Consider the following 24,596-nt stretch of genomic DNA (forward strand, 5'->3'; position numbering starts at 1 on the left):
TTAGCTTGAAAGCAAGCTGAGCCCTCCTCCCCGTGGGCCGAGAACAGAGCACTGGAAGACGCAGCGATCCCTCTGAATATGACCTCTCCTCTTCTCTCGTACTCTCCTGAGCTTTATTTTCTTACAAGCCTCGGGTCTTCAGAGTCCAGTCTGAAAGTTGTGTTATCAAAGGCTGGGGCTGCAAACAGACCCACAAAGGAGGTGGAGAAAGACGGACACAGTGGTGTGTGAAACCTGAACCCTTCTTTATCAGAATTATGCATGAGCCCATAGAATAAGGCCCTTTATAGCCTACAGTTATGGCGGCAGTGAAGGTGACACTCGGAGCTTGTACAAGTACCACAGTTTGGGAGCATTTTTAGAGAAATGGGTTTAGAAAGGACACTCAGAAATGTTGTTGATCTCTTTTGTCATTTGTCTGCAGCCTCCCTGCTCTAATCACTGCCGTCTATAAAAGTCATCGGTCCATTTGTGGCCTTGTTATTTTCCAGAAACCAGCCGTCTGTGAATAACTGCTTGTTACTTCATTTTTGGCCGTGATGGAAGGATTAAGGGCAAGGATCATCAAGGAACAGTTATCCCCGTCTGTCATCTCCTGGAAGAAAAAAAACAACAAAAAAAAACTGAATTTGTATCCTCTGAGAGCTGTATTTATCATTTTATTGTTGAAGGCATTGAATAAGTAATAACATGGAGATGGAGGAGAACTTCTTCACTTTGATCCTCTAGTACAGTAGGAGAGTTATATCTGCAGAACCACTTGGCATAAAGGGCTTTTTTTAAAGCACTTTCCGTCCTCAGTGCTGTACTTTTACGTGTGAACCCGAGCCTTCAGTATGTGTCATTGCATCAGCCAGGAAATGCGTTAACGGATTAAAACAGAAGATTTATACAGTTTGACGTTAAAGATAATGGCCACACACCTACAGCTGACATTTTAGTTTATCAAAGTGACAGGAAATTGCATATATAGATGTTTATTCAGAATTTAGTTTTTCTTCTGATAAGATCAAATGTCAGCTCTTTGCGTCATCGGATAATGGAAACTTTTGCTGTAGAAGTGAGACGCGAGAGATGTTAGATGTGTGTTTAATTACACTTCTCTGCACTTACCGTAAATTCCTTGATCTTTACTCCCAGTAAGACCAGATGATGGTGTAACGGTATTTAAAAATAATTTGTATGTTTTGATTCAAACATGATAGTCGGATCTCAGGAACTATATCCAAATTGGTGTTTTATCAGCATGGCTGGGTGTTTGAATGTCCTCGAGACTTAAGTGAGATGGGAGGAAAATAAGGATGGAGATGGACGTAAGCAGGGAAAAGCAGAGTGTGATGGAGAGGCACACGCAGTGGTCCTCTATTACCATGGCAACTAGTCACAGCGGGGACACGAGCGAAGAGTCAAAGTAATTTGGAATTGGTAGCATGTCGGGTACTCTCTTAGTGGTGTGTGTGTCTAGACTCATGGTCCGTGAGTTTCTGGTAGCAAGGTTAATGTACTTCCTGTTTGGACAAGGATGGCAGAGGTAACGCTTAAGCTGCTTCTGCTTCTTGACATCACGAGGAAAGTTCTCAGGGTTGAGATTTCCACACAAACAAATCCTGCGTGAGTTTGAGAGAGAGAGAGAGAGAGTGTGTGTGTGTGTGTAAGCAAGTCGTCAGGTGTAGGAGGACACCTTACTTTGTGGAAAAAGTGAAAGAAAGATCTGCTGTTGCAAAACAATATTAAAATGTGTTCCCAACAGAATTCAACTTGTTTTAAGAATTTTTAAAGATTGTTTCTGGGCTGCTCCTTGCTTTGTTGACATCGCCATGTTGGCCGTGCGTGCTTTTAAAGCATGTTGGTTTTCTCCATGTTGAGCTTGGAATGCTCCCAATCTCGTATCTTGCACCATTAAATCAAAACAAACCAATCAACGCACTTGAAATATTGGGTCAGTTTGTATTATTCCTTCATAGGAATACTGGTAAATTTCTGTGACTCCTGTTGCATGATAATGCTGCCACGTGTGGTCTGCTGTGTGCACTGATGCTTGGAGGAAATTCTTGCACCAAATTCTTGTTTAATCTGGGCATCCTTCTACTCACTGTATGTGTACACTGTATCGAGCTGATTTGCCTTTACAAAGATTTGTTCATGTCCAAAGCACCACAGCCCTGTCTGACCCGGTGTGAACTCAGCATTATGTAACCATGATTGATTAATCATCATTTAAGGAACCAAGGCTTTAATACCAACACTGAATGCAGTGCAACACCCGAGTGGCTGTTTATCTGCGTGTCAGATGCAAGCGGAGAACACTGAGTGGGAATCGAGGATCATTTACAGCCTCAGAACAAAACTTAACTGTGCGGAGTTGGCATGTTTCACTCCCTGGGTAATGATACAAATATTGTGACACCATTTGATATGGAGTTTGGACAGATGCGTTATGTAATCGGCTTGGGCTCCTTTAGTCTTGCGCCAGAAAAATTTGATTAATTTAAGATGCCAAACAGCTCAGGCTCAGCTGCAGAGACATGTAGGTTTACCGTGTTTGTTCATGCACAAACATGAATCAGTCCTTCCTATTCCTGCTGTAGCCTGTAACAAGATGTCCTTCATTTATATTACCATATTTACACCATGAAATACCTTTGCATTATTACTTCAATCTGCCTGTCATTGTTATTTTGGCTATGCTAGCAGCATGGCTCTAGGGTTGGCAATGTCGGTGTGTTGGTTGGTCCACCACTTTGGTCCAGACTGAAATATCTAAGCTGTTCATTTGACTGGAATACAACTTGGTAACGACTAAACATCAGCTTTTTGCATTTGTCATTGTGAACATATTAGCATGCTAGTGTTAGCATTTAGCTCCAAGCAGCTGGGTGCCTATTTGAGGTTCTACACATGTGGACTCTTTGTCTTGTGTCTTCTTAAAAGTAACATTTGCAAACACTTCCTGTGGATGTCTGTTCCATTTCAAATGGTCAAATACAGCACACGCTCATGACTAATTAAGATTAATGCAGATAGAATATGTCAGTTCTGACTATGCAGGATGCGTGTGCAGATTGAACAGCATTTGTTATCTGTTTCTGATTTTTGCTTTTGCACCCACTTGAATTGTCTCTCTTCTCCTCTTTTTACAGAATGAAAAGCCTCTGGGTCATTCTGCAAGCAGGTCCAGCAATATATCAAAGGTGAGCAAAGCACACACAAATGGGCCAAAACTGAATGAATGATGTATCGCCTTCCTCCGCCACACACAGAGAGAGAGAGAGAGAGAAGACAGCAGGGCGGCGGTGAGCTGTGGATGAAGGCAGAGATTGACAGGACGGACGGACAGACATGCAGTGGAGTGAGAGTAGCTGATAGATAACCTGCCCCTCTTGAATCACATCGCCTCAATCAGAGCTGCCCCTCTGATCAACCTCCAGAGAGCACACGTGGCTTTGCTCCTCAGCTCACTTTGGCTTCTCTGTGACTCTTGTCTTTCTCTATTTCGTCCCTTCCTTCCTCCCTCCTCGTCTTCGCTCCCTCAGGCAAACCTACACACCGCATTGAATCTGACTCCAGGGTTTCAATCCTTGTTCACCTGAGCTACTTATAGGATAAACACTTTACTTGTGCTAACAGATGTCACGGTCACTTCATCACCAGGGGACCGCTCCTGCAATAATGTTTGATCCACAAGCCAGTCACTGTTTATACATGAGGGAGATGGAAGTCATTGCACCTGAGGGACGAATATACCAGCAATAATGTCCATGGCCACAGCTATGACAAACCATTAACAGAGTGTTAATAGAGACAATGTGCCACTCTCAGACCAGAGAGGTGATATGGCTCACTAAAACGAACAATGGCCACTTTACATAAACTGACACACTAATTGTTGTTGATTTATTGAATTGAACTCTTATTGAATTCACTCCATGTGATGGCAGATAACAGATGTGGTAAAACTTGGGTGATGAAAAGACTAAGAACGACTTTCATATGTAGACTCCAGACATTGAACCCAATATACATTTTCTACACCTTTGAGTTTAATTGCTCTTATTTTAATTTCTATTCTTATTTTTTACGTTATACATTTGTAATTATTTTTTTTCTGCTCTTCTCTATTTATCTTAGTTATTTTAGTCCTTATTCTGTTGCAACACCTGAATTCCCCCTCTGGAAATTAATAAAGGCTTATCTCATCTTACTCTCTTACTGATGTGATAGGGAAACCAAAAATAAACAGACCCAACATGTTCATTACATCCATCCACTGCATTGTAAAATTGTGTGTGCACAACTGCAGTGAGTATACAGTCTGTCTTTCAATGAGATAATCATTAAGAACTCTATACTCATTACCTCTATATCAATGACTTTCTGTAGCTGATCTGGCACATAACATCCTGTAAAACTACGATTTGACGTTGTTACACTTTGGCTTTGTGACAGATTAAAGAAAGAACATTCAATATGTCAATTCAGACGCGCTTGTAGACAGATTTTGTTACGTTTCGAACAGAGCCAGGCTAGTTGTTTTTAATTTTAGCAGACGGATATGAGAGTGGTATCAAACTCTCAGTAAGAAAACAATTATTTCCCAAAGTGTCAAACTATTTGTTTAATGTTTAACCAACATGGCTTTGTTTGGTGTCTACAGAGACGGCAGTTTAAGTCTGGAGCTGCTGCAGCAGGATAGTTTGATGAGGCTTAAAATAGCTGAAACTGATCAATTTAAACATGCCCCGTTTGGCTCAGATATGGATCTTGCACAGTGACTTGGGACATCCTGGTTATTTCAAACATTTATATATTCAGTTTTATTGTTCAAACTAGACTGAATATGTGATGTAATGATTGAGGGTTTAGTCACATCTGAAAGGTTGGGATGATAGAAGTTTCTCTTGTTGCACTTGCTTTCTTTCTACACACACACACACACACACACACACACACACACACACACACATGAGATGGCCAACAGATCGAAGTTCTAGGTATCTTGTGCGTAAATGGAAGGGTGAATTTAGTCAGCTGCTTCTGGATAACATGCATTGTCATTAAATGTCCTACCTAGACTGCCATTCCTTTGACAAATGTCTGTAATGGACATAAAGTATGAACAAGGCTCTTAAGTTTGACCGCTTCAATTAATAACCAGCAGTCTGCCTGCCAGCTGGTGCTTCCTGCTCATTCCTAAAGGGAAATGCCACTGACTGGCAGGTTTTAAATCTATTTAAATTGTTATTTGCACAGACAAGTCTACTGGGAAAAGATGCTGAGTCAGCTTGTGACTGGAAAGGTTGCTGGTTTTAATTGCTAGACCAGTTTAGATCACTGAGCAAAGAAATGTAAGAAGTCCTCTCCAAGCTCTCCACGTATATTGTCCACAACTTAAACTGACTGTTATAGATGAGTTATGTATTTTCTCTTGACTGAAACCACTCATCCCTGAAGCTGCTTTAACCAGAATATGATCAGAGAGACAACAGAAGATTATTTTATGCATGTATGCAGTTTTCGCACCATCTTCGGTATTGGCAGGATGAGATGGGAGATTTTCATATTCCCGGCAGTGACTCAAACGTTCTTTTTTTTTTGTTGTTGATGTAGGTCAAGTTAATTTACGTTACAAAGCTCTAAAATGCACAGCTAGTAAGACCATGAGTTACTTTACTCGTGTGCCACTGCTGATGACCGTTTAATGGATCTCAACTGGCGCGCGTTTGTTTTAATTCATTTCCACATCAGCAGCTGCAGCCAGACTCCAAATAAAGACACCGAAACAAACCCTGCATTGCTTCACATGGCACAGATTCAAGCTGAATCACTAGCTCATGTCAGATCAAATCAAAAATGAATGTGCTTGTATCCAATCGTTGACCTACTTAAAAAGATATCTCTCTACATAAATAACCGCAGCATAAGCCTGAGAGGAATATTTCATAACATCTCCAGCTTGGCACAACAATACAGTCTGGATGATTTGTATGCGAGAGCTCAAACAAGCCAAGGATTTGTTCATTCTGTCAAAGCACCTGCTCTAGTTTTATAATGATGACCTGGCAGGATACTTGTGGTCAGTTGTTTTTTTTTGTGTAGAGTCACTGAAATGTTGGTGTTTTTTTATTTTATTTTATCAAACAGCGTTGTCCTCTTTAAGGATGACTCAGAAAAACATCCACTCTCCAGTTACTTCCAACACTCGCTGGAATACCTGCCATGAGACACACACCAGGACAGAGAGAGAATAACAGGAAAACAAGCTGCAGCATTTAGCCAGAGGGTCAAATTCTTTCATAAAGATGGTATTGCCTCAATCAGTGAGCTTGTCACTGTGGGGTGGGGGGGATTAAGGTGTATAGTCTTGGATATGAACGTATACGTGCATCCGAAGCCAAAAACTCATTATCTCTCACCTGCTGGGATTTTGTTTGTTCATTGAAGGTGTCTGTTATCGAGCTATTCCTGTCTGGAGATTTGTGGAAGAAAGGTGTAGTTGAGGGCAAATAATCAGCATTTCTGTTAAATGAAGCAATGGTCGGTGTAGAATATTTTTAAAAAAGCTGCTCTGAAAGCTTCAGCAGCCTGAGGATTGCCCGGTGATTTGGCAGGAGTAGATTTTCCACTCGGCGAGGTCAGGAGGCTTAGCTGTTGCCGTTTCTCTTTTTAGCATAGTGCCAGGGAGCTGTGCGATGCCTCCTACACCGTTTGGGAAGGAATTAAACTATTACGGTCCTCATGAAGACACAAAGCAGCGACCGACTGCTCCGTGGGCTGCTGTTGATAGTCAGCCGAACATCTGGTTGGCGGCTATTTAGGGCTATCTTCTCACATTGGAGAATCTGCAACAAGAAAGTGTTTTGCTTGAAAGATTGCTTTAAAAATGAATTAAACTTATTTGCTAAATGGTTGCTTTTTAGTTGTATGTCGAATGAATTATCAAATAATCAACTGATCGTGTCAGCTCTACAGCTATTAGAGAATTCTATGAAGCACTTTAACATTAAGGTTTCCAGAGAAACATGAGACAACAAAAGTTTAAAGTTCATTTTCCCCTGTAGTTAGAAAATGAGAGGCTATAGGTAAAAGAAGAATGAAGGCTGAGGTAATAGCAGATGTGATAACAGAGGTGTTGGAGAAATAAGAGATGCAGGGAAGTATACAAGTGCAACAGAGGATGATTTATGTGTGGATGAAGTGTGTGTGGATAGTGGGAGTGCTTAAGGAGAGAGGTGAAATTAGTAGTTATGATAATGACTTGAGAGACTGTTTCCAAGCACAATAAACAAGGATTCATTACAGTATGTTTTGAAGGCTGGATTACGTTTAATTAGCGCATCGGAGCCAAAGAACGGAATGAAACACGAGCTGAGTGGATAAATTAAAGTGTATATATGTGTGTTTCTAAAGTAAAATGTGGCCACTTGACACAATTTTTCAGCAGTGGTTGAGATATCGGCGCCTGCAGTGTTTTGGGTCTCCATTAAATGCTGGCACTCATTTGCTCAACGGTCCTCGTCATAAAAGAGGGCAGTTATGAGAGAGCAGATGTCTGAAGACTCGTACAGGCCGTTAGGAAGTTAATCAAATCATTGCTATCTGGACTCTGTCATCACCCCACCGCTGTTTGCGTCTGCTCAGAGACGGAGTTAGTTATCTATCGGCCAACTCCCAAAGATGACGACATGAATGATTAACAGAGACGGCACTGGAACATTATGTTGAAGATTAAAATAAGGAACAAAGATACCGTCCAGTGTCATTAATGATTAGCGGAAACTTCACTTTTTCTCCGATTACACCGTTTACAGATTTCACATGATGCTTTAGCTCAGCATGTTTCTTCTTTTTAGCCATTGTTGAAGTGAAGAGCTGAGTCAGCATGTAGTTAAATATAGTGATGGGTGCTATAATAATGTGTTATTGCTTTGATCTGATCTTTTTGTATCTCACGCACTTCTCACAGCTGTCTGTTCATTTTACACCTTAAATTCTAGACGCCTGCAGGAGCCCCAAACGGCAGCCTTGAATATTAGCTGTTAAAATGAGAAGATTAAATCTCATTTTAAAGAGACATTAAAAGCAACCTTGGATGAACTATAACAGAAGGACAATAGAAAAGAGAGAGACGGCATGTTTGTGAAAGGAGAAGCTGTGCTGTTCAGAAAAACAGGCCAAAGGGCAAAGCTAGATATTGAATTTTGTATTGATTGGTGTCGGGACATGAGCCATAAATTTCCCCTTAGTTAGAAATTAAATCAATAGGTAATTAGTTTCTTATCGAAATGACCAGGCCCCCCGTAGCTTTATGTGAGCAGCCCAAACACTGATCCCGTTGCTTAATGTCCCTCCCCAATATGTAAGCTGTCACACTTTGGATACATTGTTTAAGGAATAGTTTGCTTTGAGACTTAAATGAGCAGACTGATACCACTCTCGAGCTGTCGACGTGCTTAATATAGAAGTATAATCAGCCGAGCATAAAGACTGGGAGACGGGGGGGACCAGCTAGCCTCGCTGTGTCCAAGGAAAAAAAACACACTATCCTGGAAAAGCTTGGCCGTCGGCTGTTGTGACCATGGCTGGAGAAAAGGAAAGAGGTTCCACAACTTCCACAACTGATCGATGCTCTGAAAGTCTTTTGTTTTTCCAGATATAGAAACTCTTTAGCTGAGGAACGGCCACATCCGTCTATTCGTGCTCAAACTGCAAAACAGCGGAGCAGTGTGCAAAGTAACTCATTTAGGTTTGGTCTGTGTCGGTCTATAAGGAGTTACAGCAGCATATGTGTAAGATACTACAGTATAAATAATAATGAATATAGAAAATGTTGAAATAACCCAGAAGTTTCCTTTTAAACCATTTGAAGTTCTCCTCATCCCATTTGTGTAACATGGATATTGGTGAAAGCCACAATAGATAATGCTGAAGGCATCATCCTTGTACCTGCCGGTGCATCTGTTCAATATTCTCTGCGGAGGCTGAACAAGTCTACAGCCTCACGTCCTCCAGCTGTGCCTCTCTCAGCGCCTCATTCTTCATAACGCTCCCTCTGTCTCGCAGTCCGTCTCCTGGGCGCTTCGCTCCGTGGCAGCCTGGTGTTTCACCTGCTCTGTGACGCACCGAGACAGATTTTTCCTGGCACTACTTTAATCAGACAGATTAACTGCCAGTATTGTGTTTTATTCCTTTTTATCATCCAGTGTATCGGTGCGTGACATGCGTTTACTCTTTCTATAAAGATCAGATTCAGGCACTGATGATTCTCACCACACACAGGACCTTTCCTGGCATCCCAGGGAATATGATTTAATCCTGTCTGTTAAAAGATACACTAGTTATGTACACAGTTATATCTTTGTTTTTTTTCCTCAGGCGGGGAGCCCGACTTCAGTCAACGCTCCATGCAGTTTCTCCAGGACGTCAGTCTCCCCCTCTAGCCAGGACATCTGCAGGTACAAACCCCCTCATTTCACTGATATAAACACCTGAGGACAATACATTTAATCAGTGTCTTTGTCCTTTACTGCTGAATAACCTAATCTGTGGGTGAAGTTTACCATTGTGCAATACACTGTCACTGTGTAAAGTAGCCTGTTACCTGCTGTAAAATGTGATTTTTATAGTGACATGGGTCAACCGTTGTTTGCTATTTCCATGCAGAGGCAAAACTGAACACCCAAAATCTTTTAGCTCCTTTTGTCAAGTTCCTTTGTTTTCAAATGCATGATGTTGTTTTCCATTTCTCTTTTTTTTTTTTTGTCTTTTCTCATTCCTTCTCCTGCTGTCCCGTACCACGGTCTTCAATCACATTCCTCTTTCATATACACACATGCACAAACACTTACACTCCAGCAGTCAGGTTCAGGACTACCCGAAGCAGACTGCAGTGGTTCTGTTGAATTCAAACGGTAAAACCTGTCAAGGTTCAGGAGGGATTTCAGTCACCACCCTCTGCACGGACGGCCTACCAGCCTCTAAACATGCCAAACAACGAGACTGGCTCTCCCTGCTGCGCCCCTCCTCCGTCAACATCCACCCCAGCGGGGCGCTCAGGTTTTCTGTGTCTCTAAATGACGTGGGCCAACGCGTGGACAGTCTTTGTCGCGGTCTGCACTTTATAGACCGCACCTGCTCTGAGGGAGAGCTGGAGCTGAAGCCCGGGCCCGCTCAGCCAACCGGCTCGGATCGAAGGGCGCACACACTCAACGGCAAGCTGGCTGCAGCACCCACACACCAGATCCCAGATCCGACCTTCTCAACATGCACCCACCCCCACCTCGTCCCTGCCTTCACCAACAACTACAAATACATGTTGGGCATCCCCCCCCCAAATGATCTCCCATCTGCCCCTGCTATCATTGCCCCCCCCCCCTCCTCCTCTTTCCAACACTCTCCTCCACCCTCATCACTCTCCAAGCGCCAACTTCCTCCGTCTCCTCCTCCCCTTCTCTCGATCCTCAACCTCGGCCAGCCTGCAGTGCCCTGAGCTGGGCAGCTACGCCTCCAACCTCCACATCCCCAAGTCCTCTAGCGTGCTGCTGGAAGGCAGTGAGTCAGGGTTCCCCGTCGAGGATCTACTGGGAGATGACGACGTGTTCGAGGAGGACCGACTCAGTACAGCTCCAAGGAGAACGGGCCAGCTGGCCACCCCAAAAACAGTCACCGTGGCTGGGACCGGAGATCTTTTAGCCCCCCTGTGCTTTATGGATGAGGATGTCGACCTGGACTGCTGCCCCTCCCCTTTGTCAGAGAAAACCGAGCCACTGTCACCCTATTCACTATCTGGAGACTGGTGCAGGTGGGTGACTGTCTGGATGGTATGACTTGGGTGGTTTACCAAGTCACCACCCTGTGACTTGGTAGACCATCCCTGTGCCGTTAGTGGCAGTAAACCCCAGAGCCCTGTGGAGTAGTGGGAGCTTCTCATCCTGTAGTGTAACTACCTAGCAAATATCGTACACCTCAGAAACATTTGTCCTCAAAACCCCTACTCGGAGTAGAGCTGTTGTTTAGGAGAAGTTTACATATAGATGCAACACCATAAGCTGTACTGATTCAACCCCTCATGTGTCTAGAAAGAGAAATATAACTTCATTTAATTTCATGCCATTTCATTTCACTTCAAAGTTATCTCAAGGGTGTGCCATGTTTTTCACAGTGCTGTCAAGCTGGGTTTTTTTTAGAATAATTTTTCAGTGTTATAGATCGATGAGGCATTAATGTGTCTTAGGCTGCGAAAAGTGGTGATTGATTTTGTCTGTAAACTTTAATCTTCGCAGTAGAGGCAGGACTCGGGGGGGGCAATGGCAACATTAAGGAAAAGATAGAAGGGCAGAGGTCAGGGTAGAACATGTCATAGTATTTGGGAATGAAGTGTGTTCGTCTCAGAAATTGTGTAACAGAAGCAGAATAATAGAACCAGCGTCTGTCTTATTGGGTCAACAGGGCCGTCATCTTTTTCAGACGGCAGCCTGTGTGCAATCTGATAGGCTGAGCCTGTCTATGTTAGGAAGGACAGATTGTAAGAAATATTTAATTACAGACCAGGTCACGACTGCGTGGCTCCTACAGATCAGGCTGGGTAGCGGTAGATGTTTCTAAGTCGCCAAGAAATACAATTTGAGCCCTACATAGATCACGTAGAGAACTTCTGGGTTACAGTATCTGTCTGTCAATACTGAATGTCATTTATATGCGTCTGTCTTGTTTTTTTGGCCCCTCAGCTGTGGTCTGTACATGTAGTCCGTTTCAGATTCTACGTCTTATACAGTACGTCAGCTGTGGGCTGAGAGAGAAACATGAGCTTAGAATTGGCAAGGTGACCAGTTCAGAGATCAGGAGACAGATTATTGGCTTCAAATAGCCTTCGTGGTCTCAGCGCACACAAACAAACACATCGTGGAAGCTTTGTGTCAGGTGGCTTGAAGTGTGAGCTCAGAGCGCCGAGCCGGATTTCACCTGTATAAATGTGTGTGTGTGTGGGAGGTGGTTTTAAACCAATGTTAATTATTAGCTAGCTTTTTTTATTGATGACATTTCCGAAAATGAATGATCAGAAGTCTTACTCCTTATCAGAAATGTCACTTTGTAGATAAACGTAAAGATACAAACACGTTTACATTTACCGTTTCTCATCAAAACACCTTGTGTGTATCCTGACAAACGTATTGAATGCATTTGATTTCTCTTAAATATTTCCAAAGCTGCTTTCTGTAAATATTCTTAAAATCCTGCATCACTTATTTATGGCTTGTAGTTGTCTTTTTACCTGCCTTTTACTGCCACATCAGCAGAAAGGCATAAACCGGGTGTCATTTTAACCCTCTGTCATTTAATAAACATGGCCAACCTTTGAAGTAAATGATCATTATTGCAGTCAGGCTTATATTTATTCCGTAGCTGCCTTTTCACCTTCTCCAGTTCTTGCATCTTGCTTCGCCTCTTTCCTTCTTCTCTGTGTTTTAAGGCTTGCACACTCTGCGTCCTCTGTGGTCCTCGTGCACGTATAGTAGAGCACCAGATACAAGCAGAACGGGGACAAAAACATAACTCCATAAACCTGCTGGTCTTCAAAATAATCTGAGTATATTTAAGCTTTCACGTCTTCAAATATGAACCACTAGAGTCTGTTATTAATGTAGTTTCTGAGCAAATTTAATATTCTCTTTTAAGGCAAGCACGGCCACAGAGATGGAGACAAGTAACTTCTTGAGGCGTGCAGAGAGGGGAAAGAAGTCAAAAGGAATATGGGTTCCAGTGGTGCTGCCTTTAATTGAAATGTATTTTTCTCTGATCAGAGTGCACAGTAGACTTTAAACTGTTCGGACTGAAAACAGGCTGAGAACAGGAGAGAGAACACAACGCCTCAGATGTCACACTCTGCCCCATACCTCCCCCATGAAAATATGTTTAGCAGAAATGCAAAAATAAAAACAGATGGTGTCGAAATATTCATTTGAAAATATATGAATAATTGTTTCAGGTTCAGTGCAGAGCAATGAATAGCTGGAGGGAGGGGATCTGAAAGCAGCACGTTGAGGTAGTGAAGAGTGCAAAGGTCAGATGATTGCCACAGGAGAAGTATGAGGAAACAGATGAGAGTGAACAGGAAGAAAGTGCATGCCCCACCAGGGCTGTAATGTTGCCGAGCTTGTTTCCTCTCGGCTTGTGGCGCTTGTGATTTCCCGATTCTGTTTTGCTTCACATATTTTAATGCTGACATACTGTAATGGCGCCTCTGTCATCCTCAAATCACTGTTAAACAGGGTGCGTTCTGGCTGCTGAAGTGATGCGAATTTTATTTTAACTTCCCTCCCATGCCTAACGGTGCTCGGAATGTGCTGCTGCCGACACCGATGCAGTAAATTTAGCTGTTTGGGATTATTCCGTTAAATGTACTGATGAAGACAGTCCAGGTCCTCAGGCTGGTTTTAGTTTGTTTTGTTTTTTTGTAGAGAGGAGTACACAACCGTATGTGTGGGAAGAGAATCTGCAGTTCATCATCTTGTGATCCATACAACAACAATCACACAAACAAAGCAGCTCAGCCATAACCAATAGAAAAAACACTCTTCCAGAGATGTTAATTATGCCTCCTCTATCCCTTAATCCTTCGCTCCTCATTCCACTCCCTCCACCTCGTCTGTTGAGAAACCCGTTGATATGACCTATTTTTATCCTCTTTTCTTCACTTTGTCTTTTAAATCTTGTAACGCTTTGGCCTGATCAGTGTAGTCTGCAAATAGACGTGACCTTGCTCGCTCACTTTCTCAACATGTGTGGGTGCGCGTCTTCATCATGTGTTCTTATCCTCCCCTTAACTAGGATGACGACAAACCCATTTGAACAACCTGTTCGCTTCTCCACCTTCTTTCAATGCCGTTGCTTACTTGTTCTCCTAGAGAGAGGAGCCACTGCTCTCTGCGTCTCACTCGGGGGGGAAAAACACAGCAGACGCCTTTCCTCGTTTATGCATCTGCTGCTAAAAATTGGTAGAAAAGGTGGACTTGAAGTTGAGGTTTAAATAACTGCTTGCGCCTTCCCTTGTGCAGCAGATTTTCGCTGGAGGCCCTGGTCTGAACAGGCCAATGTCCTGACATTGAATTCTGAGATCATAATGACTTTATGCTTCCTGCAAGTTGTGTGTATACTTATGATATTGACTTGACGAGGTAGGAGGTTGCTCTAACGACCCTTTCCAACCTCTCATTTTGTGCGGTAACAAACTGAAGCTTACTGCTTTGGCAGACTGTACCTGGCCTACTGGTGGAACTGTGTCGTACATGCAAAGTCTGGATTCTCACATCTATCGCTGCGTCAGACGAATGCACACCTCCTTAATGTGTGAGACTAATAGCTCCAGCCCTCCAACCTGTCAGTGTCCGATATGTGAACTTTAAGAGGAGCAAGGGTTCCTTTGGTCTGATATTAAAATATGATTGTTTTTTGTTACTGAGCAAAACATGTTACACCGGACACCTGTTCAATTTAATGCAATTAGATGCAGTAGCATTTCAACAATTACCAGAAAAAGGTTGTATTACAGTGACCAGCGGTATTTCTACCCCAGATGGTATTTCTGCAGTTGTCAGCGGTTGGTACTGTATGTGTAAAAGTGTAGACATACAGAGTTATTCACCAAAAACTAAAACACCAGCCCACTGCAACAACATCTGCACAGGCATCCAATAGCTTTCTCCACAACTGGCTCAGATAGTCTTGAAATGGAGTCCTAGACCATCAAAAAACCTGAACACCACGTGCTTCAAATGAGTCCGTGAAAACTATATAATAAATAAATAGTTTATACATAAGTAATGTATAAAAGGCTGAAATAGTATTGGTGGTTGTAGTACAAATGCAAACTGGATCAAAGCAACGAAACATTGAGTGTGAAAAAATAGTGTATCAATATTCACTTTTATATAGTTAATAGTGAATAAAATCCAATTTATAATCTGTTCATAGGAACAAATCATTACAGGCAACTTTTATCAATTCTTCCAACATTGAGACTTAAGATTGCTGCTGCTGCTGCTGCTGCTGCTGCTGCAACTGCAGACTATGAGATTCAAACTGCTTTGATCTATTTTGTGCTGCGACGTAGCGAGAACACAGGAGGTTATTTTCTGAACATGTCATTTTGGTTTGCAAATGAAGTGCTTTGAATCAAATGAGTTAGACTTGATTGAGTTAATTCATGTGGGACATGTGTTGTCTTCTGCGTTCAGCGTCTCTATTTGTGAAATAAAGTTTCCACCTGTCTTGCGTTCCTATATCGGTGGCAAGTGTGGCATTAATGAGCATGTTGTCCTGTTACTACTAGAGAATGCTCTTTCCTTGTCTTCCTCCTATTACAGCTGCCTTGCCTCCTAGCTTAGTGTTGACTGTTTTCTTTGGCTCCTGTAGGATCTGTCACTGTGAAGGGGATGAGGAGAGTCCTCTGATCACACCATGCCACTGCACGGGAAGCCTGCGCTTCGTCCACCAGTCCTGTCTACAGCAGTGGATCAAGAGCTCCGACACTCGCTGCTGTGAGCTCTGTAAATATGAGTTCATCATGGAGACCAAGCTCAAACCACTGCGCAAGGTAAGACGTAGTTTGTATGTGTGCACGTTTGTCTCAAGTCAATTACTGCACTCGTTCATTAGTTCAGCCTAATTGCAGCTCCAAGTGTCCGAACTTAGCTCACGTCACTCCGACGATGTGAGGCAGAAAATGCCAAAAGCTGCCTCCAATCTGTCACACGGATAACACGAGCATGACACCGACTTTTTAAGAGGTTTTCAGAAGTGCAGCTCGTTGGGGAGGAGGAGGAGTCAGAGATGGCACACTCCCATTCACGGCTCTTATCAATCGCTGTGGCCTGGAGATAGCAGGACACTAATTAAAATTCCTCCACCCTTCATTAGCTGCACAAAGGGCTTCAAACTAATGCTCGGCTGTTAATAGCTTCTGAATGGCACTGGTGAATATCGAAGTTGTTCAAAGATGAGATGAGGCTGTCGGTCTCGTGTTTATCAAAGGGTGCTTGGTTTCATCTCGCACTGCAACTCCCGCTTCTCTTCAAAATGACCCCTGCAATCAAAGGAATGCATTTTGGATGTTGAGAGGCTATACAGCTTATTTGCAGAACTGATCTGATGGTGCCGGCATTGAATTTTGTGTTTTCTTTGTAACACTGGGCTCAGTTCCTGATAATGTACTGTGAAGCCAATGACCTGTGGGCTGTTTCTTCTCTGTTTTACTCGCCATGCCAAGAAACCTTATGTAGCATTGGATCTTGATCACAGAAGCCGAACGCTCTCCATCAAATGTTTCGCTCGCACTCTTGAGCTGCTGAGAGCCAAACAGTTTTATCGCTTTAAGTGTTGAGTGTGTGTTTGAAAGCTCCGGTCTTTGCGTGTGAATGTATTGTTGACCTCCTCAAATGCTCTTTCTTTGTCCTCTCCTGCTCTCTGTCTGCAGTGGGAGAAGCTACAGATGACGGCGAGCGAGAGAAGGAAGATCATTTGTTCGGTCACCTTCCATGTCATCGCCGTTACCTGCGTGGTGTGGTCGCTGTACGTCCTCATCGACAGAACAGCTGATGAAATCAAACAAGGTCAGCACACACAAACATTCATTGACGCAACGTTGTTGTTTGTGTTGGATGCGGTCAGATGTCATCCATTCTAGAATGTCATCCATGTTCAGTATTTAATGACAAATCTGCATAACTGTAGTGTTATTTCAGCAGTGCGAGTATTGAGTTCAAATAGTGTGAAATGTTCCCTAAGGCTGGAATATACGTCGGCGTCATTCACTTGCAGAAGCTCCGTGGGCACCAAAGGCACGAACAAATGTGTAGACGAGTGTGCTGAGGTTCTTTCAGAGATTACCTTCTGTCTGTTCGTATTTTGGAATTTCTCTTCAATTCAGTTCGCTTTGATTTCAGACCTGTGGTCCATAAAAGTTCAGAGATAAAAGAAAAGAGATTTTAAAAGTAGATCTTTACAGCCGTCATTATAAGATCCAATTTGAGATTGTGACTTTCAGAGTGAGGTGGTTTTGGTTCATCCTTAGCTTCTTCAAGGGAGTTAAATCAGGTGTTGTGTGTGTGATGTGAATTAAAATTGCAAGTTGAAAGTATCTTCGGTGATTAGTCTCGTCAACAAAAGGCCCTCTCTTGTGTACTGTATTTGAAATTCTGTATTTGTATTTACGGTCGCAATCTTTAGTTAGAAGAAAGAAAACCTTTTTATTGTCATATACATATACACATACACGAAATTTGACCCATCCCTGTATATAGGGAGCAGTGGGCTGCCAATGACAGGCACCCGGGGAGCCGGGGGTTCAGTGTCTTGCTCAGGGACACTATGACACGTCCCAGTCGAGGATCGAACCGTTGACCCTGCGGTTACCAGACAACCCTCTTAAAAGCCAGTGAGCCACGGCTTAAGAGTTAGGATGCAGACTGGAAGCATCTAGGTCACAAGGCAAGCTCTGTCACAAGGGAACAGAATGTTACTCTGGACAGGTGTGCAGATTGAAGAAATGGGATTTAACATGTAAAATAGTGAGCTAACCGGCTGCTGACTGTAGATGGTTTAAGTAGGGCGTTATGGTCTTTTTAAAATGTCAAAGTAAGAGGAAAACGTGACTAGGAGTTAAATAGTCCTTTCAGCAGCCCTTAGAGCCTGGGCTGCTCCTTATTTCCATCTCTACCAAAGTGGTCAGCAGCACTGGGTTACGGACAGATTGATTGACGGAGCGCCGTGCTCTCCTTACCGGGGCTAAAAATGGAGACGACTGCTTTAACGATGCGCTGTTGTATCATCCGCTGGCAGCACGTCTGCTGCCGCTCACTCCTCTTTGGCATATTTGGTGCTTCTGAGACAGTGTACAGATGGAAGAGCAGGCTGTGCCTGTTTGGCCCGACCTGATGATTCAGACTTGTTGGAGTCCCAGTGGGCTGTCAGGTTCAGTCACCATGGTGGTGCCAAATAGCTCCTCCCCAGTCCTGTTTGTCCTCTGCCAAGTCACACAGAGACCAGGTTATGTTTTTTCTCCCAATTTGCTTGCAAAGATTATAATCTTTAAATTAAGATCTAATATGCCTTGAAATGTTTTCCATTGTCTTCTTTGATTCGTTTATGATTGCATGATGAGTTACATCCAACTGTAATACTTGACTTTTCTTTCAATTTATGCACATTTCTATCAATCTGTTTGTGTGTCTTTGGTAAAACATGATACTTACACTTTCTTTACTCATGCAGCCGGAAAAATCCCAGGTAAACATTTCAACTTTGGCCCTTTGGCTTTCAAATTGTGTTTTCCCCGTCAGCTTTTCTGTCAGCTGTGTCTGGTTATTTTCCAACTTCCCTTCCCTTCCCTTCCCTTCCCTTTCCTTCCCTTCCCTTCCCTTGTCTGCCTTGATTTCAGGATAAAAATAATGTTTCTTCACCCTTAAAGCTGAATATATATATATATATATATATATATATATATATATATTCACACCACCTCACTGAATGTTCCAACCTAATGAATGCAGAGAGACACTGAGTCGAGGAACATGCTGCCATTTATTTTCTGTGTTATCCTTTGTGGCTTAATTAGAAGAAACCTCACTGACATATTCTCACACAACAAACAACATGTTAATCTCTCCTCATAAAGTAATACTCTGTATTCTTCCCATTATACAGTATGAAGCATTTTGTATTTCATTCCATATATTTATTCTATCATCAAGGGTAGGATTTAGTAATTCAATTGTGGACCTTCTTTGCCTTAATATCTCAAACTACCTGAAATATTATAGCCAACAACTGTGAATCTTTAAAAGATTATTTTTGTTTTCTCCTTGTTGTTTTTGAAGATCTCTGTTATGCCTCTTTGCGTTGCAGCTTGTTACAAATATTTACACCCCCATAATTTTAATATTTTTTTGCAATTTGCAGAAATGCTGCAGCTGCCTCAGGAGTCATAGAAATGTCTTCGCACAGTTTAGCAAATTTACTACAAATCACCATTTTTAAAGCCTGCTGTAGTGTTTTTTTTTTTTTAGCAGTGTTCTCGCTTTTCAAGCAATCGTTTGCTTATTTTTGTTATATGCAATTGTTTTGGGGGGCATTGATGCCGTAAATGGACAAACATTGGAGAGATGGCAGGAAATGAGGGGCCACTAGGAAGCCCCCATTTGTTTTTGTTCATGTTGATTACATCTATCAATGATTACACAATGAGCATTTATTTATGGTAGTTTATTTAATTTAGTTGTAAGTGTAGACTGTTCTTAAAAGTAGTTGGCGATCTGCATAAAATCCTCTATCACTGTATGTGTAGTTTTATGTCACATTGTGGATTATGTGTTGTGTGATGCATTTTTCTGGAAAATCAATCTAGAAATAGTATCTAATTCAGTGAAAGAAATATCTGAGAAATCAGGAAATGTTATCACATTCATGCAACAGTAATACTAAAATGCAATTATTTCCCAACTGGTTTGAATGTGTTTTGCATTATTCAGTGTGGCTTTGTGGCACAAGGCAGTAAAACTGCCTGTGCCAAAGCACACTGTATATTATCCATCGGGCTTACCCATAATAATAATAATAATAATAATAATAATAATCGGGTTTATCCAAAAGTTTGGCGCGCCTCTCTTCACACAGCATTGCCAACAGCGGCGTGAAAAATACATCAAAACGTGCGGCCTGATCGGGAATAGTGTGCTATCTATTTTTCGGAGAGATTCGCCAAAGCGGTTTTCCCGGAAATTCCCGAAAATTCCCAAAAACTGAGCAAAATTTCTCCATTCACTTGAATGGGGTTGCGGCGTGAAGAGAGCTAAAAAAAACACTTGACGAGCCGTACATTAACATAGAAACATGATTCAAAGTTTAAAACGTAGACAAAACGCTGCACTTTATTGAGCCAAATGGACATTTTGATAGCTAGCACAGTTTTCATGAAGTCACAGATTAAGTTTCAGAAAAATTTTGTGTCTGTTTCAGATTTTATAATGGGTGTGTATTGCACGGCTCGTTAAGAGCTAGAGTGAGAGCATAACCGTCAGAGTGGAGCGGAGCAGGAAAATCTTCTGTGATTTTTCCAAACAAACGGCTGTAGCGCCCACAATGTTTACTCTTTATACACCATTTTTGGCCAAAAAGCTTGGAAATGTTGTGCTGTCGCACACAGATGTCTGTGGAATCCAACGGACTTACACATTTGGCTCAAAGAGCCGCAGAGCGACATGAACTCCAACCAACTGCTCCATTAGACTCCATGTTAAATCTGACCACTCATTTCTCAAAGAAAGCAGACGGTACCAGTTTTGCATATTGCGCTCGAGTTCACATTTTTAAGACCACAAACATAAAAAACACATCTCCGCGTTTGCCAGAGTCTTATATCTCTGACGGTATCCATATTTTATTGATTAGTCTCATGGTTTTGGTATGAAGGGCATATGTTTGACAGGTAGTTTTGTTGGAAATCACTGTTCACTCTCTCTCTTAATTAGCCTCTAACACACAGGTGCTCCAATCACCAACATGCACACAGGTGTTTATATGAGCTCATTACTCGCTCAGTCCATCTAACGGTCTGTCTGCCTGCCTGTCTCACTCACTCACTCCGTCTCTCTCTCCTCTGTGTCTCTCTCTATCATACAGTCATTCAGGTCTTAGATATTTTTAGAGGACTTTTCCCCTCTCACCCCCATTTCAAATTAAAAGCCCCACAGAATGAATTCTAACTGGAATGCTTGTGATGAAGCCTCTCATTTTAGTGTCAAACATTATGATTCTGTCTCCTCTCCCCCTCTCTCACCCACCCAGTCCCACCCTTTCAAAATAAAAGCCCCACAAATGCAAGATTCAATCCAAGAGTATGAATCTAAAATGCAGTAAAGAGAGTAGCGCTATCTCAATTGAACCTGAATGACACTACCGGTAACATTGGCGTGTGTATATATTGCAATTTCTTCGGGCAGTAGAAGCCACACTGTCAAAATTTCTTTAGGAATTTTCTAGTTTCTTTTCTGGTCTATGTATGACTGGTGCCCATGTTTCTTTTTTGTCTGCTCTCTGTTCCTCAGGACTCCTGGAATGGCCTTTCTGGACCAAACTGGTGGTGGTGGCCATCGGCTTTACGGGTGGACTGGTGTTCATGTACGTCCAGTGCAAAGTCTACATCCATCTATGGAAGAGACTCAAGGCTTACAACCGGGTCATATACGTCCAGAACCGGCCAGAAACGTGTAAAAAGCTGGTACTGGAGAAGCCGCCCCTCATGGAGCCAAGTCTGGAGAACAAGGAACCTCTGGCGCCAACCCTGTCGGACACAAACTCCTCCCAGTACATAGAGACGGAGGACTACAGTATGGAGGTGCTCCATGTCTGACCACTCAGTCCATGGTTGTCCTACTACTCATACTTCACACACAGACAGGCCCACAGTGAAGAGCAGCCGTTGTGGAAATGCTCGCGGACTGAGGAACGAGCACACACTCCTCTTCCTCTGATCCCAGACTGACCCACTGTTCTCTTCTGGTCTTATATTCCCAACACTTCGTCCACAGAGACAGACAGACAATGCCCATCTTCTTCTATCCACATTCATCCTATCTTATCCCTTCCTCCACCTGCACCCTGAATCCACGTCTCTCTCCTTTCCTCGGACAGGACTGTTATTACTGACTTCTATAAATGTCTGAAGAGGCCTGGAGCATACCACTTTACACACACACGCGCACACACACACTCTTGTTTGTACACCTCTGGGAGAGCAGGACTGAGACAAACGGACTCACAAACGGCCCCGGAGGTCGACACATTTCTGATGCGTGGTTTCTTTGCTTGTGGGTTTGTTAGATTTGTTCGTTTTTACCTCCTGTGAGTCTCGGGCTAAACTGCCGTGGATCAGTATGTAGCGCCACGCATCGGATCTCTGGAACATTCCAGCTACTGCCATCTCTTTTGCTGTGGTCTGTGAGCCCAGAGCTGGTCTGGATCCGACCAGACCATGATCTGGACATGCATTGAAGCACTTTTTGTTTTTTAGTTCCCACAACAAATCCCCTCCCTTCCTCTTGCCCTTTTTTTTCTTTGATATGAATTAAGTCTTACTGTATATGTTGTACATGCAGGAGAGCACATTCAAACTTCAAACTCCTGTTTTATTTGACATTTCTTCATACACACGTATACATGTGTATATTAAGCCTCCTGTGGATGACAAAAAAGGAATTGGTGGTTAAAGAAATTAAATCATGCTGAAAGAAACATCTGAGTGTTTTAGTCAAAATACAAAACAATTATGACATCAGACTCAACGTTCTAATGCAGATAATGGAAAATCCAGCCACATGACTTCTGTACCCCAACATGATCTTTCTGAAGGCTTTGAGAATGTAAACTTTAAAAAAAAAAATTTAAAAAAAATTTAAAAATATAAATAAATAAAAGCAAGAATTTTTTTTTTTTTTACTGGTCACAGGAAATTGCGAGATACTTTCCATGTCCTGAGAACATTGCGAGAGCCTTTGGGCACAAACGGCACCGCTCATGTTTTTCTATCATGCGAATGACACGGTATTTACAGTGTGATATTCCATGTGCAGTTTTTAATATGCTGATTTGTTTGCTTAGTCCCGGGATACGCCCTGGGAAATTCACAGCTGCCTATTTTCAGTCTGTCCTCCCACCGTTTCAGGCAGTGCGTTGATTGATCCCAAATAGATAGTTTTGATTAAACTGTAACTGTGTGTATTTGAATTTGACTGCTGAATCGGTTTCTGCTCTGCAGGACCCGCAAATTTACAACCCATCCCTTCAGTTATGTTAACGCACGAGAATAAGGTGAAAGATATGATTGTTATTGAGCGTTTCAGACAAGCGGACGTCTCTATTACAGCGAAAGTTTCTCTTTTCTTTTTAACAGACTCTTATCACATGGTAGAGTATCTATTTTAGTATTTAATCACAAGACTGCCAGCATGTTGCCTCCCAATCAATGGAGCGTTAACTTTATCTCACATCTGGCCTCATGTCGCTCAAATGAGACAAATTGCTCCAACACCTTCTTTTTTTCCATTTCTAAAAGGAAGCACAAGTTAAATACTGTCACTGCATTATTTCAGCATGAACGATTGGATGCAATGCATGCACACATACATTTGCTGCCTGTGACAGACAGATATACAGTACAGTGCAAGTCATCTCTCATCGATGAGCTGACTGGAGAGCCATCTGCTGGCGAGAAGCTGAAGGTGCCGTCTGATGTAGGCAGCGGTTGATTTCTCAGGGCGATGTGTTTTGGGGCTTACAGTCATTGTAAGTGCTTTGTGTATGTGGGAGCACAGTGATGCCAGGCTCATGTTGAGCCTCACAGCCATTCCAGCAACACACACACACACAAAAAACTGTCTTTGATACCAGTGCACTGTCTGTGAACAACGATGGTCCAACAACATGTGTGACAATTACTGCTCAGCAGCAGCAGCAATAACTGAAATCCGTGCTTTGTTTTTTGCAACAATTCATACTGTACTTGTGTATATGCCCCACAGTGACTTGAGATCTGGAGTCTAATATAATTTTAATACATAATATGAGCCGAGGGAGTTATTGTGTGTGTGAAGTTGGATTAAGACCTAGTGATGAGAAGCGTTTCTGAAACTTTGATACCCGCGAGGCTCAGTGCAAATAGACAGATAAAAAGTGCAATTACCCTTTTGTTGATATTCTATTCTATTCTATAGTTATGTAATGGTGTTTAATGTCCAGGGTGTCCTCTGGGTATAAAATGATTATTTCTTCATTTTGTGTTGTATTTATTTTTAAAAGAAAACAGAGTACAATTTGTTCATTTAAAAAAAACAAAAAAACTTTCATTAGTAATTTTATGCAACTTACACTTTTTTTTTTTCCCAGGCATAAATATACCTGAACATCACTTTTAATCTTTGTTTTGCGATTCAGATATCGGAGTTGTAAAAAGCTTGATTGTGAATATCTGCTTTACCGTCTTGCTTTTTAAAATGCTTGATGAATTTAGTCCTAAATGTATAGACATTTAACCGCAGAATCACATTTAATCATGTTATATTTTTCAAATAAACAACATGGAATAATTAGACATGTAGTTTCCTTGAGATGGAAGATGGACTACAGATTGTGATTTTTTTATTTTTATTTTACTTTCTAGTCATAGGAGCTGGCTCCTTTCATGAAGTCTGAGACAGAAGATTTGAGGCCACTTTGGGACGCTTTTATAAGCCGACGTGTTCCTCTCTGAGAGCAGCTTTTTATTTTTTGCTTTCTTTCTTGGTGCCCCTCTCATGATGAAGTGATTTCTCCATTTTATAATCCTATTAAGCACATTGTCTTGACCCTGTCGCTTACGTTTGATCATGTCTGGGAATAGTGTAACTTGCATAAAGCTACATTTGTTTCCTACTGACTGGACTTGAACATATATGACTGTTCCCCTGTCTTATGATATCATTCCACAAGTTTGTCTGTGAATTTACTTTGTAACTGTAAAAAATTTGTAAACGTACTTATGTTTTTGAAATAAATATTGATGTGTTTTCAGT

At 42.2% G+C, this 24,596-nt stretch overlaps 1 protein-coding gene across 6 annotated transcripts in view; it reads left to right on the forward strand.

Moving 5' to 3' along the window:
• The window catches only part of marchf8 (membrane-associated ring finger (C3HC4) 8), a 69,694-nt gene extending 45,100 nt beyond the window's left edge, over window positions 1–24,594 (forward strand). For 4 of the 6 annotated variants that reach the window (XM_076076692.1, XM_076076691.1, XM_076076693.1 and 1 more), the window contains 6 exons: window positions 3,141–3,191; window positions 9,373–9,452; window positions 15,409–15,589; window positions 16,469–16,604; window positions 18,265–18,279; window positions 21,096–24,594. In XM_076076692.1, the coding sequence (XP_075932807.1) occupies window positions 3,141–3,191; window positions 9,373–9,452; window positions 15,409–15,589; window positions 16,469–16,604; window positions 18,265–18,279; window positions 21,096–21,400 (768 nt within the window). In that variant the 3' untranslated portion in view covers window positions 21,401–24,594. The remainder of the gene's footprint in view (window positions 1–3,140; window positions 3,192–9,372; window positions 9,453–15,408; window positions 15,590–16,468; window positions 16,605–18,264; window positions 18,280–21,095) is intronic. The other 2 variants (XM_076076694.1, XM_076076696.1) reach the window with 1 other exon arrangement.
• Window positions 24,595–24,596: the final 2 nt, after the last annotated feature.

This window comes from Anarhichas minor, unplaced genomic scaffold (assembly GCF_050575085.1).
Source record: "Anarhichas minor isolate MPS153535 unplaced genomic scaffold, ASM5057508v1 ptg000058l, whole genome shotgun sequence".
NCBI lineage: Eukaryota > Metazoa > Chordata > Actinopteri > Perciformes > Anarhichadidae > Anarhichas > Anarhichas minor.